Source organism: Gopherus evgoodei, chromosome 1 (assembly GCF_007399415.2).
Source record: "Gopherus evgoodei ecotype Sinaloan lineage chromosome 1, rGopEvg1_v1.p, whole genome shotgun sequence".
Lineage (NCBI taxonomy): Eukaryota > Metazoa > Chordata > Testudines > Testudinidae > Gopherus > Gopherus evgoodei.
This window is the reverse complement of record NC_044322.1, coordinates 160,193,149-160,207,821: the sequence shown is the minus strand read 5'-3', so window position 1 is coordinate 160,207,821 and position 14,673 is coordinate 160,193,149. Positions and strand designations below refer to the sequence as shown.

The window sequence follows — 14,673 nt, the reverse complement described above, 5'->3', positions numbered from 1 at the left end:
ATGTGTCAACGGGAGCACGAACCATCTGTTATTTATTTATTTATTTTTTAAAGATCTCTGGCTCTCAGCCCCAGGGGTGGAGCTAGTGCAGAAGGGCTGTGCACAGCTGAGGAGGTGGGTATAAAGGGGACAGCCAGAGGCCCACTGTCCCAGGGCTGACAGCTGAAGCTCCACCACCTGGGATTGGGGTCTCCTTCTCCGTCCCCCACTAACCGCACACCTGGAGGCAGTGGGGCTCCAGCTGTTAGCACTGGGGTGGCAGGTCTGCAGCTGCCGTCTCAGGGTTGTAGCAGCAGTGTGGAAGTAAGGTGGCAATCGGGAGCTAAATCTGCTATGAAAAGTGATAACTATCACTTTTCACATTGCCATTCTTACTTCTATGCTGCTCCTGGCAGGTGCTGCATTCAGAGCTGAGCACCCGGCCAGCAGCCGCTGCTCTCCGCTCTGCCTTCAGATCCTGGTGGTGGTATATGTACTTGGGAGCTGGGCATAAATGACTACAGATACAAAGAAGGGGGGCCTGATCAAGTAAGTTTGAGAACCACTGGTTTAGATGGGACAATGTGGAATAAAAAGAGTAGGTCATACAAATGGTATGGATGTTTTATGGAGCAGTGAACAATATGTACTAAGATGAGAACAACAAACTTGTTTTCATTTGCTAGCCCCACAACGACAAAGCTAGTAGATGCTGATAGTTTTGGTTTTGATGGCCAGTTGTATTCAGAATTCCTGAGGTATTACTTAAAATTACCAGATGTAGCTGACTAGTGGGACTAAGGTGTTCTCAGAAACATAAAGGTTGATAAAGTATCTTTCTCTCCTTTTTCTGTTCCAGAATATGACTAAGACTATTGTGAAAACAATACTTCGGAATGACAATTCCTCTCAGAAAGTTATCCACAACTTGAAGATTGTCTGTCCAATCCATTGTGTGTTTCAGAATAATCTCTTGACTTCATCTGGATATAGTTCAGAAGGGTAAATAAAAACTCACCCAACGTCTAAGTTCTAATGTTTGGCGCTGTGTGTGTGTGGGCGGGGGGAGGGTGGGATATGTAGTCTTCTAAGGAGTATTCTTGTGGCATGCGCACAAGCTTGGGAATCAGAAATTCCTGTGTTGTAATCCCAGCTGTGTCACTGGTTCCTTGTGTGGTCATGGGCAAGTTGTATTCCCAATCAGCAAAATAACTGCCTCTGGGAATGAATGAATGAATGAATGAACGAACGAACGAACGAACGAACGAACGAACGTACAGTGCTGTGTAATTGCTATGCATTATGATGAAGATAATGATGATTATTTTTAAAATCCACAAATTTACTTGATGAGCTTTAAAAAATATATAATGCAAATTTAGTTCTTGTGAAAGGCTCCAGGTTAGCAGCACTGTAGAGTGAGAGCCTCTGTTTATACCTATGGAATGGGCAGAGCACAAGAAATGACAGCCCAGACTTCTTCACATTGTCTTGCCAATGAGCCTTATCCCATCCTCAGATGGACCACTTCTTTCTTTCTTTCCGCCACACCCAGGCTGTGACCAAATCCTCTCACTTGCTGTACTATACAGCTCCAAAACCCATCCTTTCCTCTCCATTCTTACATCAAAACTTCTCATCTGAACCATAATCATCTCTTGCCTTGATTACTTCAATCACCTCCTCTGGCCTCTTTGATTTCTCCTCCCACCCCACACACACTGTCTTGCAGTGTGTCCAAAAAGCTGCATCAAAAAGTCTTGCTCGTTTACCGTTCTGACCCCATCACTCCTTCTTCAAATCCCTTCACTGTCTTCCTCTTGTTTTTTGCATCAGACTCAAGTTTCTTGTTCGGAGCTTTGGCAATATACTTCTGTTCCCACTTCTTTAAATCACTGTAATCACTGCACTGTCTGCTCATACTGCCAATAGCTTCCACCTTTGTAGCCTACCAGAGTCTTCTCCATGCCTTCTTCCACACTATCCCAAGGTCCTGGACTGCAGCAAGCAACCACCCTTTCCTCTTGAAATCTTAACAATATGCTGGACTGCAGATTTTTCCTCACTACAGTAGTGCACATGTGCTAGAGAAACAGGAATCGTATCTGTGACCCATAAAAACACTATAATCAAATCTCTGATCTTTAAAAACAGCTTATTGTCTTTTCAGGGTTTATACCTTTTTTGAGGATTTACATGGATCTGGATATTTTATAACTGAGATGCAATTGTTTGTTGGAAACTCTTCAGTCCCCCAAAATTTCAGTGTTTCTGCCAGTGATGATATACTGATTGAGGTGGGAATTCAAAAAGAAGACAGCAACCTCAAGGTGGTCGTCACTGAGTGCTGGGCAACTCCAACGAGTAATTCAGGGGATCCTCTATCATTTGGTTTTATTAACAACAGGTACAGCACACACTCATTAGAAGTGACATAGGCATGTGCAAGCTGTCTAGCAGTGTAGTCCCTGAACGTGAGGAACCTTTCCATGAGCCGAAGATGGCTATTAATACCTTGTCTTTTTAATGTACTTTTTACATGCCCTCACTGAGTCCTTGTTCTTTTCAAAGCCAAATACTTAACTTCAGACACTTTAAAAGGGAGTCTGGGAGGGCTGTTGCCTGCCCCTAATATTTGTAAAGGAGATGTTCAGTGTAGGTCTACTCTTTGATTTCTGATTGATCCTGGAGGCGTAGGTGGCTTTGGTAGTCAATAATGCAAAAAATCTATGGTGCAGCCATTTCTTTCTAATACAGCCATTACTAAAGGCATGCTTGCCTTTATGGACTTGAAGTTAGACTATTGCTGTATGCTATACATGGGGTGATGCTTGAAGAACATTTAGAATCTTCATATGAAGTAGAGTACGGTAGCCTGATTTGTGAAGCAGAATAGGCTACTGGGACATAATTTTAAGACAGTGGTGAACAAGTGAAACTGAGGACCTCATCTGGCTTGCAGTACCTTTGTTACTGGTGATGTACATGAGAACGGAGAAGAGTGCCCTAGGTGACACTCAGGGTACAGCTACACTGCAATAAAAATCCTGCAACATTGAGTCTCAGCCCAACTCCATTGATTTGGCTTTGTAGGGCTCAGGCTGCAGGGCTAAAAATAACAGCATAGACATTTGGGCTTGGGCTGGATCCCAGGCTCTAAGACTCACCTGTCTCCTGAGCTGTCAGCGTCTGGACTACAGTCCAAGCCAGAACACCTACTCAGCCATGTTTAGCCCTGCAACCTGAGCCCTGTGAGCCCAAGTCAGCTGACTCGGGCCAGCCTTGGCCATGCCATGGGTCTTTTATTGTAGTGGAGATGTACCCTCAAAGTCCAGGTTCATTTTGGATGGGTGGCAGTTTTAATGAAAATATTTAATAGTAACCTAAGCCCATCTGATATGGAAATAGTGGAGAGACAATAAAGATGGAGAACCTATGATATATGTTTACACAGATAGCTTTCAAAGTAGAACCTCACTTTAGGATCTTAAAAGAAAATATTAAAAAATCCTATTTAATTTCTGAAGAATGGGATTGCTCTACCAGCACCACCCTTCCAAAAGTCAGAATTAATTCTTGTATGTAGCAGGACATTTGAACCCGGATCAAATGGTGCACTGCGCATGACTGGTTTTTAGTTTACTATGTCAAACTACTGTATTATGTGTAAAATATTCAGTATTGTGTGACACCCACTTCATCTTTTGCCTTCAGTCACCTCAGACTTCAATTTGTTTTTGTTTTTTCTCTAATGCTGAAGTTGAAGAATCTCACTAAATACTCACCTCTGAATCCCCTGTGTACTTAGTTACTCAGGCTTTCGTGTGCAGTGGTGTTCTATCCTAGGGACTAGCCAACACTCAGAACACAGCCACCAGTGTCTATACTGGAGAACACTCCATGGAATATCTAGATACGGATTTTCAGAGGAAGCTTATAAACAGAACTACAAGGTGCTGTTACTGGGGTATAGCGCCTATAGCTCTAGTTATTTTGTGTGTCTTCCTATTCTCTTTTAGCTGCCCAGTCCCAGAGGCCTACACCACCATGATTGAAAATGGAAATTCAAGAAAAGCTCAGTTTAAGCTGAAAATCTTTTCCTTTGTCAACAACTCTGTTGTTTACCTACACTGCAAAATTCGTATTTGTGTGGAAACCTCTGAAAGCACCTGTAGGACGGTAAGGGGGTTGATCCTTAAATTTAACTTTCTATGTGACATATGACTGACAATGCTGTACCTGGAAAATGAAGGGATAACATGCTTCCGAAAGGTGATGGTATCCTTTAAACTTCTTTTCTCCATTTTCCTTCATTTTTCAACTTGCAGCAGTGTGAAGTAGGGAAATAATATAGCCACATGTAAGCCTCAATCTTTATTTCTCTTTCAATTCCCTATCTTTCAGCTGAAGAATGGAGCATAAATAAAAAATGGTATCAAGGCTGGGAAACTGGATGGCTCTGGGGGGTGCCTGGAAAAAAAAAAGTACCATCTGATGGCCTTTGTGAAATGAGCAGGTGATCTCAATACAAATACTAGTGGATATGTTCCACAGATTAAAAAACAGATAACTATCTGATAAGGGTGTAGTCTCATCAGAAAAGCCAAAGTTGGAATTGTCAAGGAGACGGCTCTATATTTTCTTGCCCAGTGATTATTTCCCCAGATCAAGGTTTGGGCACAGTCTGAGGAAGCTTACACTGTTGTTGCCCAAGTTCCCTGGTTTCTAGGGCTCTCAATCCAGCACCTTTTCAAAAGCACGTAAAAAAAACCAGTATTCTGATAAAGTTGGACACACATAATATTATCTTCTGACTACATCCAAAGATTATCACATTGTCTCTTTTTAGTTCCGAGTATGTGAACAGCTCTTATAATTTGTTGCTCATGGAGACAAGATAAGTTAGGGCTCTTTTTTTACCATAGATAAAAGGAATTATTATTATTATTTATTATTATTTTTTGCTAAAGATCTTCTCTGTGGTGACACAATGTTTTCATTAGGTATTTGTCTGTTATTTAATAGTTCCCTCCTGTTCTAAATTGCTCAGCTTGGTCTCAGTATAAATCAAATGGCTCCTCCTAGAAGATCAGGAATGGATAGCAGGAGGAAGAAAACCATTTCCTGTCTTCAATTACAGAGCTTTGTCCAGGGAAAAAGGAAAAGGGGGACAGGAAATTTGAGTGACAGATGGAAGGAGGGCGCTAGGTTTGACACTAATGTAATTTTGAATTAAATTAAAGTACCGCAAAACTCACAGTCAAGTAAGTATTCGAACCATAGAACTTCAACTCCTAATAACATAACAGAACAAATACTAAGAGATGATAGGGGCAGAGTTGCATCTATTCATACGAGGACTGAATTTGGATCAACATCTAGAGGACAATGGAATCATGAACATCAAGAAGCATGATGTATAACAAACACACTTAACTCGTATGGAGCATGTTTAATCCTTGGATCTGTGTCCCACAAGGGTGGGGTACATGTCACTGTCCCCATTTTGAAGAGAGGAAGCAGAGGCACAGAGAGAGGATATGACTTAGAATCATAGAATATCGGGGTTGGAAGGGACCTCAGGAGGTCATCTAGTCCAACCCCCTGTTCAAAGCAGGATCAATCCCCAACTAAATCATTCCAGCCAGGGCTTTGTCAAGCCTGATCTTAAAATACTCCAAGGAAGGAGATTCCACCATCTCCCTAGGTAACCTATTCCAGTGCTTCACCACCCTCCTTAGGAAAAACTTTTTCACAATATCCAACCTAAACCTCTCCCACTGCAACCTGAGACCATTACTCCTTGCTCTGTCATCTGGTGCCACTGAGAACAGTCTAGATCTATCTTCTTTGGAACCCCCTTTCAGATAGTTGAAAGCAACTATCAAATCCCTCCTCATTCTTCTCTTCTGCAGACTAAACAATCCCAGTTCCCTCAGCCTCTCCTCATAAGTCATGTGCTCCAGCCCTCTAATCATTTTTGTTGCCCTCCACTGGACTCTTTCCAATTTTTCCACATCCTTCTTGTAGTGTGGGGCCCAAAATGGGACACAGTACTCCAGATGAGGCCTCACCAATGTCGAATAGAGGGGAATGATCACATCCCTCAATCTGCTGGCAATGCTCCTACTTATACAGCCCAAAATGCCATTGGCCTTCTTGGCAATGAGGGCACACTGTCAACTCATATGCAGCTTCTTGTCCACTGTAACCCTTAGGTTCTTTTCTGCAGAACTGCTGCCTAGCTGCTCGGTCCCTAGTCTGTACCAGTGCCTGGGATTCTTCCATCCTAAGTGCAGGACTATGCACTTGTCCTTGTTGAACCTCATCAGATTTCCTTTGGCCCAATCCTCTAATTAGTCTAGGTCCCTCTGTATATTATCCCTACCCTTCAGCATATCTACCATGCCTCCCAGTTTAGTGTCATCTGCAAACTTGCTGAGGGTGCAGTCCACGTTATCCTCCAGATCATTAATGAAGATATCGAACAAAAACGGCCCCAGGACTGACCCTTGAGGCACACTGCTTGGTACCGGCTGCCAACTAGACATGGAGCCATTGATCCCTACCCGTTGAGCCTGACAGTCTAGTCAGCTTTCTGTCCACCTTATAGTCCCATTCATCCAGCCCATACTTCAACTCGCTGGCAAGAATACTGTGGGAGACCATAACAAAAACTTTGCTAAAGTCAAGGAATAACATGTCCACTGCTTTCCCCTCATCCACAGAGCCAGTTATCTCCTCATAGAAGGCAATTAGGTTAGTCAGGCATGACTTGCCCTTGGTGAATCCATGCTGACTGTTTCTGATCACTTTCCTCTCCTCTAAGTGCTTCTAAACTGATTCCTTGAGGATCTGCTTCATGACTTTTCCAGGGACTGAGGTGAGGCTGACTGGCCTGTAGTTCCCCAGATCCTCCTCCTTTCCTTTTTTAAAGATGGGCACTACATTAGCCTTTTTCCAGTCATCCAGGACTCCTCTGATCGCCATGAGTTTTCAAAGATAATGGCCAATGGCTCTGCAATCACGTCCGCCAACTCCTTTAGCACCCTCGGATGCAGCGCATGTGGCCCCATGGACTTGTGCTCGTCCAGCTTTTCTAAATAGTCCTGAACCATTTCTTTCTCCACAGAGGGCTGGTCACCTCCTCCCCATGCTGTGCTGCCCAGTGCAGCAGTCTGGGAGCTGACCTTGTTCATTGTCCAAGGTCACACAGCTGGTCCGCAATAGAGCCTGAAATAGAACCAGGTCTCCCAATTCTCAGTCCAATGTCTTTAGCACTGTGTCCCTTTATAAAGCACTGGTAAAGCCAGACAAACTAGGCTGGGCAAAGCCTTTAAAAATGCATTGTAGAGAACAATCCTGCATTGCCCAGCAATGGATGGACTAGAAGATAAACTAGCTTTCCTCTATCTTCAGCTTCTTTGTTTCTGTAATATCCTGCATTTAGTGTAATAGGCGATCTAATAAACTGAGACTCATACAGGTCCAGTTTAAAGTACTGGGTATGGATACACTAGATGACCTAATAGAATGTCTCCATCTCTAATGTATGTGATTGTTTTTTTGATCCCATTGCAGAGTTAATGCATAAAAAGAATGAAGTTGATGTAATGTATCTTGATTTAGCAAAGTATTCAGTACAATGCCTCTCAAAATATTACTTGCATATTTAGTTCACATTGGCTTGAATATGACCACTATCACATGGATAGAAAATTGGCCGAAGGATTGCAAACAAAGGGTAAAAGTTAACATCAATGCACTGAGCAAAGGCTTAGTAGGAGCTACAAGGAATTGTGATAGATCTGATATTAACATCTTTATATAGATTGGGGTAGAGAGTATGTTAATTGAGGACCATATTTTGATCTCAATTACACTGTTTTTATGCTGATGTAATTTCATTGACTTCATTGCAGTTGCTCCTGGTTTGCAAGTGAGATCAAAATTAGGCCCCAGTTTGTAGCTGATTCTAAATTAATGTCTAGCACGATACAGCAACTAATTACTTAGATGCCTTTTATATCTTTCTTGTAGGATTTAGAAACTTTATTAATTTAAAGAGGAGAACTGTATCATCCCTTATCCCAAGCAAACTATCCCATATGAAAATGTAGCGAGTTTAGTATATTTTTATTGGATTTAAATTAAAATAATAAGCACAGATGGCACTAGACCGCATCCGGCAAATCTAGAGAGGGAAACTTTTGGGAAACCAGAGGAGTTGTTGGGGAGTGAAGCCCTCAAGAAAGTAGAACAATGACATGACAGGCACTTGAAAACCACTGGGGATTCTCAGAGCATGCATAGGGCACTGGGAACCACTCAGAATGCCAGGGTGAGGGTGCATGAAGGGTCACAAAGAGCCACGGGGAAATTGGTGCGCAGGACTGGGTCTCCAATAGTAAACCAATCTGCTTTATTGTGGGATTATTTGTCAGCATGCCTGCGTGTTCCTCCATGGGAGTAAGGGGAATAAGGAGCCCTCTTTCTCCTCTGTGGGGCTCCACATATCCAGGACCTGTGCAGCAAGGAAGAGCAGTTGCTACAAACAGGTGGGTGGGGAGCAGGTGAAGCCTGGGCTCTTCCTCGACCACATGTCAGCTGGCACCCAGGGGAATAGAGCTCATAGACTCAAAGACTCTAGGACTGGAAGGGACCTCGAGAGGTCATCGAGTCCAGTCCGCTGCCCTCATGGCAGGACCAAATACTGTCTAGACCATCCCTAATAGACATTTATCTAACCTACTCTTAAAGCTATGACAGGAAAAGGGCAAGCGCCCCATGGTGCAAGGGAAAAGCAAGGATTGAACTGTGACTCTGAGTCCAGGTTTGGTCCCTGCCTAATCAGGGGCAGCTCCTTATGTGGGCTGGATAGCAAGGCGTCATCCAACACTACATGACCTAAGTGAGAGAACGAGTTAGGGAAGCATGAAAGTGAAGGCTCACAATATTCTCATACTTGACCTACCTTCTGCCTCCAGGAATATTTGCTCACTTCAGAGCTGATCTGAGGCCTGGATTCTTGCCTGAAGATTGGAAATCACCTATTTTTTCATCTCTTTTTGTCACTTCCCAGTTTTTTTGGTAGATGAGTCTTGGCTCTTTTAAATCTGGAAGAGAAAAGAGTAGTTTGGGAGAAAAACATAGTAAGACAAAGTCAGGACAGTAACATCAGGCACAGCCAACAGCACAGTGACAAATAGGAGCAAAAAATATTACAGTGAATTGGAACCATGAAATTGCACAGTGGCTACCTATGTAACCACATGTTCTTATTTTAGGGCTTGTCTACACAGGAAAGTTATAACTGTTGCTAAGATGTGAATTTAAACTGATATAGTTATACCTGTATAACAACCCATGTGGATACTCTAATTCCAGAACAAGAGTGACTTTTTGGTGTTTTTGTTTGTTTCATTTATGGGTCTTCGGAAAGGTTTCAAGGTAGGCAGGAGAAAGCCACTGTTATACTGGAATAAATGTATCAACAAGTGGAGTTATGCCATTATAACTATAGTGATCTAGTTATACCAGTACAACTGGAAAAACTGGCCCATGTAAACAAACCCTTACTTACCCCTACTGTCCATTTCTTCCCTTTGTTTATTAAGTTTACATGTTTCATCTTGCTTCAAACGAGACTGTAAACTTTTCAGGAGAGGGATAGTCTTATTACGTGTAAACGCAATGGAGCACTGATCCTGACTGAGACCTTCAGGTGGCAACACAATACAAATTATTATGATTCATAATAACAATTAATAATAGTATAATGAGCAATGCTGTTAAAAAAGGATGCTGAAGGCCAAGTAGTGTGCTATGGCTTATTTTGGAGATCCTTCTTACATACCCTAAGAGTGTGGGAGAAAACTTAGTAGTACACACACTGTGTTGCTTAAAGAAAATTTTGGTAGACATTCTTCTGTAGGCTTTTTATTTTTTTTAAATAGACTCAATACAATCTGCTTTGTCCCAAGGGCCTGTCCACAGAGGTTTCTTTGCAGTGTTCTGAGAAGCGGATATTTCTTTCAGTACTGATCTCTGATCTTTTTCAGTTTATGTTAGAATGTAACAAAGGTTAGCGCTGGGAAATAAAAAAAAGCTCTGGTACTGGGTACTGCCTTCAATAAATCAGCATAAATTCTCCATTCTTTAGAGTCATTACAAGACTGCATATATATTACATATGTTTATATTATAAATGATCAGGGTTTTGTGATTGTTACAGAGCTGCCAAGATGTTCGATCCCTGAAAAGTGGTGAAATTATTGCCACACACAGAACATCCTGGGGGCCTCTGTGCAGAGCCACTGGTGAGTAGATGGCTACAAAAAAGTTACACAAGCTAATTATTTAACAGATTCTGTACTGATGGGCGAACTTGAAAACCTTCCTTGTAAGGCATAAACCCCCTTGGCTGAGAAATAGGATGGTCAGCTGAAGCTGGGTAGCAATTACTGATACTTTATGGGCCAATCTCTGCCAGTTGGGATGCAGTAATGGTGATACACTTAGGGGGTGGAGGCATGTTCTGTGCAACTATTTGTGCTAGTGAGGAGGTAGAATTAATTGCAGAAAGTAATGGGTATTTGAACTATAATGTTCTGAGTCTGCTCAAGTCTTATGCTGCAATCAGCTTTTGCACAGTGCTTAGACTAGATTCCTTTTAGAGCACAATATGTTAGACTTTGAGGCCAAATTCAGAGATGTGCTATGTAAGGTGATATAAATAAGGTCTGTTATGCCCCCTTACACCCACTTTATAGATGCTGTAAGAGAGGAAAAGTTGGCACAATTTACATGTTGAAGAACTGGAATAAGGTGTAAACTAGGGTGGAGATCAGTCTAATTACACCTCTTCTGGTTCCTTAATAAGTTAGACTGCTTAGAAGTGGGTGGAGTGGCCAAAAATCAATCCAATGGAGACTGAGTTCTGGGGGGGGGGGAAGCGAGGGCAGGGAAGAGTTGATGTACAAGCTAGACCTTGCTCACTACTCTACACTCCATCTGAACATGATGCTAAAGGTTCTTTTAAAGTGTAATTATTGCCTGTCATGGCATTAACTAGTACCTGCCCCCCAATAATATGAATTGTATCTCATGTGGTGTAAACATATTAATTTTACAAATATGCTTAATTACTGCAGATGAATGACAGGACTAAAATCAAAGAACATTCTCCCTACAGGATTATGCTGAAGCTAGGGCAGTAGCTCAGAAATGTATATATTATTATTAATATTATAACAGAAAATGCCTAGAGCCACATCCTCCATACCACTTTGAGTACATATATCTCATCACAGTCAGTGGTGGTTCTGCACACGTATCTAAAGACGGGATTTTCTCTAATGCACAGACATTGCCATGAGAATAACCCTTCCAAGAGGACCAAATCAATGTATCAGAGTGCCATGCTCTTACCACTGCATTGGGCTACTTGATGTGCCTTAAATTGCATGCAAGATTGTAACACTAAGTTGGCTTCTTAATAAATGAATAGATTCCAGGGATTCAAAACTTTTCCTTGTTCTTTCTCTAGCATCTGATACAAAAAGTGAGAAGGCGCCTGGGCTAGGAATAGGGTCCATCATCCTTATCGTCATTGCTGTGTTTGTTTTTGTGCTGGGAGTGGTGGCCCTTTCGGTTTCCCAATACCAACGAAAGACGGGGAGATACAACTTCAAAATCAAGTCCGACAACTTTAGCTACCAAGTGTTCTATGATTAAATATTTCCAATTCATCACATGTAAGTATTAAACCGTGATCAATTAAGTTTTAAACTGCCCAACCCTACCTAAAATGGAAACTGTGAAATGCCTACAAATTTGTCTTCAATAACTTGAAGCATTTTTTGGTTTAGTGATGTGGACAGTAATTATATAGCCAGTAGAAATCTTCCCATCCCCTTGCAGCTGTGGATCAAGGGGAATATGGAGCATGCAGCTACTGTGTTTCCTTCCTGCACCAGAGTCATGATCCAGGTAGGTCCTACATGGCCATACTGGGGACAGGTGTGTTGCTTCCCCTTATCATCTTACATGGCCTCATAGCATGATGGCACAATCTAGCTCTGTGGTTCTCAACCAGGGGTACAGGTACCCTGGGGGTATGCAGAGATCTTCCAGGAGGTACATCGACTCATCTAGATATCTGCCTAGTTTTACAACAGGCTACGTAAAAAGTACTAGCAAAGTCAGTGCAAACTAAAATTTCATATAGACAATGACTTGTTTATACTGCTGTATTTACTATACACTGAGAGGTAAGTACAATATTTATATTCCAACCTATTTTATAATTATATGGTAAAAAGGAGAAAGTAAGCAATTTGTCAGAAATACTGTGGTGTGACACTTCTGTATTTTTGTGTCTGATTTTGTAAGCAAGTAGGTTTTAAGTGAGGTGAAACTTGTGGGTATGCAAGACAAATCAGACTCCCGAAAGGGGTATAGTAGTCTGGAAAAGTTGAGAGCCACTGCTCTAGCTCACACTAGAAGACATACCATCTTTGTAATGTGCCTGTAACCATTTCCATTGCCATGTACCATGTGTCAAATACAGTATCTGAAGGAATTTTTACCACAATATTTATAGGCAGGATCCCTTTTGTTCCATGATTCTGTGATTGCAGAATTTGCTGCAGAATTTACCCCATGCCACAGAATTGTGCTCCAGAATCTCAGCTTTCATTGAGGGTTGTGGGTGTGTGGTGTGTTTTTCTTTTTCTTTCTTTTTCAAATTGACTTCCTAGCCCTTGTGGTTGGAAAGATAAACTTGAAAATTTGAACTGAGCGTAAACCTATGTTTATCTGAGTCTGCAAAAAGCCTGAAGCAGTGGTGTGAACTGCCCCTGTCATCTCACTCATGGTGCTGTGGAGTTCATGACTATGCTGCTGGAGAGTTTTGTATTTTTCTAAGATACCAGAGAATTCAGCGTTTTTCCTGTACAATGAATATTTCCTAGTATAAGCCATAGTTGTTGTGTGTGTATTTGAGTGTGCATGGGTTGGAAAAGAAGGGTATTTCATGGTGGTAAAATAAATAATTGCCCCAGAATTTGAGGGCAGTAGTTCCAAATTTTGGACCTATCATGCCATAGAGCACACAGGGCTCCTGTTTGCAGGAGACTTCTACTGTTGTTGTCTCTTACGAATAACTAGTTTTCCTGGTCTGAAGTCTCATGCTTGAAAATGCAACTGACATGTACATAGGGTGGTTCATCACTATGATAGTTATTAATGTCTTTGTAAATCATTTAACGTTGCTGAGACATTCATGGAATGTCAGGAAGAAAGTAAAAGGAATACTGTAGTAAGTATCTGCTTACCAAGATCTTAACAGCAACTGCCAGACATGTCGCTTCTGATCATCTGCTTTGTGGCTGCTTTGTACTGCTCTGTGTGCCTAGCCAGCCACAGAAAGAACACCTCATCAGAAAGGAATCCTCTGGTTGCCTCGCTGTGATTGGATTAAGGTGCAGGCTTGGGGGGAGGAAATAGGGTGACTGTAAAAAATTGGGACGGGGGTCGGCTCCATCAATTATAGGGCTTGATTCTCATTTACATCAAGGTCTCTGGCCAGTGTAACAAGGCCTTGGTGTAAATGCAATTCAGACTCATAATATGTATGTATAAACAGCCTAGTATACTCTCAGCAGTACACTGTCTAATAGCTTCCTTCTGGAAGCTAAGACAACTAAGCAGTTCTTTGCCACTCATTAATTTTTTCTGAAGACTACTGATCCCACCTCCCCAGCATGATTTCTCTGTTCTTGTCTTTTAGCTGGAACTCGTCTCAACACACAGATGGCAACAGCTTTTCTTCGCACATCATTTTGCTCCCATTAGCTCTCATGTCGGTGGTCATTATCTGTCTCAACACTGAATCCCCAAAGTTAACAATCACTACAACATATGACTATATTCCTCCTGATCTCTTTTCGCTGTCTGTTACTCACCAGAGCAGTCTAATTGCAACACACAAACTATATGGTAGAGCTGCATTTAAACTGGCTGTGATTGTCTACACGTAGTACATTTGCAGGATATTTGATTGGGTACTCCATTGTACGAGGCAGCAATTCAGTTCTCAGCTGAATAAACTGGGACCCAAGGCCAAGAAACAGCATATCGCTTCTCTTAGTCTCATTTTACAGCAAGTGTACTACTATTTTCCCTTTTCAAAATATTTGTGAATAGAACTTCTCCTTTCCATCCTAGCTCAATTGCTCCAGTTCCAGCTATGCACAAGATTCTCCTGCTTAAAAATCTCTCTCAGCCACTTGCAGTTCAGCTCCTCCATTTTTGTTTTCATGGAAAATTAAGAAATGTCCTTTTTAACATTTTGATCACTATATTTTCTTCTGTTGTTGTTATCTTATGCTGTCCTGCATTGGGTAAATCGCTTTACTGCTGCACTGAATGGCACTGAAACCTCCTAGTTTCGAGGCAGAGAAGGAAACTTAAGAAAGAAAGGCTTAGATCATCCCTGCATAAGGAAAAATAAGCACTGGGCCAAGAAATGTGATTAGTCTGATAAATTGTATAATCAATTGCTTGACCACATTTTGGTTTGTTACGAAATATACTCAAGAGACCAAATAGCAATGTAAGTCAGGTTATTACTGTCATACAGGAAAAAGGTTCTGTAAGATATCAGGCTCCGAAGAGCAGTCCTGTGCATTC

The 14,673-nt window shown here is 41.8% G+C and overlaps 1 protein-coding gene across 1 annotated transcript in view; it reads left to right on the top strand.

Annotated features, from left to right (window-relative positions):
- UMODL1 (uromodulin like 1) overlaps positions 1-13,786 on the top strand; it is a 70,676-nt gene extending 56,890 nt beyond the window's left edge. The window contains exons 19-24 of the mRNA XM_030548408.1: positions 839-981; positions 2,150-2,386; positions 3,999-4,158; positions 10,214-10,298; positions 11,528-11,735; positions 13,772-13,786. Coding sequence (XP_030404268.1) covers positions 839-981; positions 2,150-2,386; positions 3,999-4,158; positions 10,214-10,298; positions 11,528-11,715 — 813 coding nt within the window. The 3' untranslated portion in view covers positions 11,716-11,735; positions 13,772-13,786. The remainder of the gene's footprint in view (positions 1-838; positions 982-2,149; positions 2,387-3,998; positions 4,159-10,213; positions 10,299-11,527; positions 11,736-13,771) is intronic.
- The last annotated feature ends 887 nt before the right edge of the window (positions 13,787-14,673 follow it).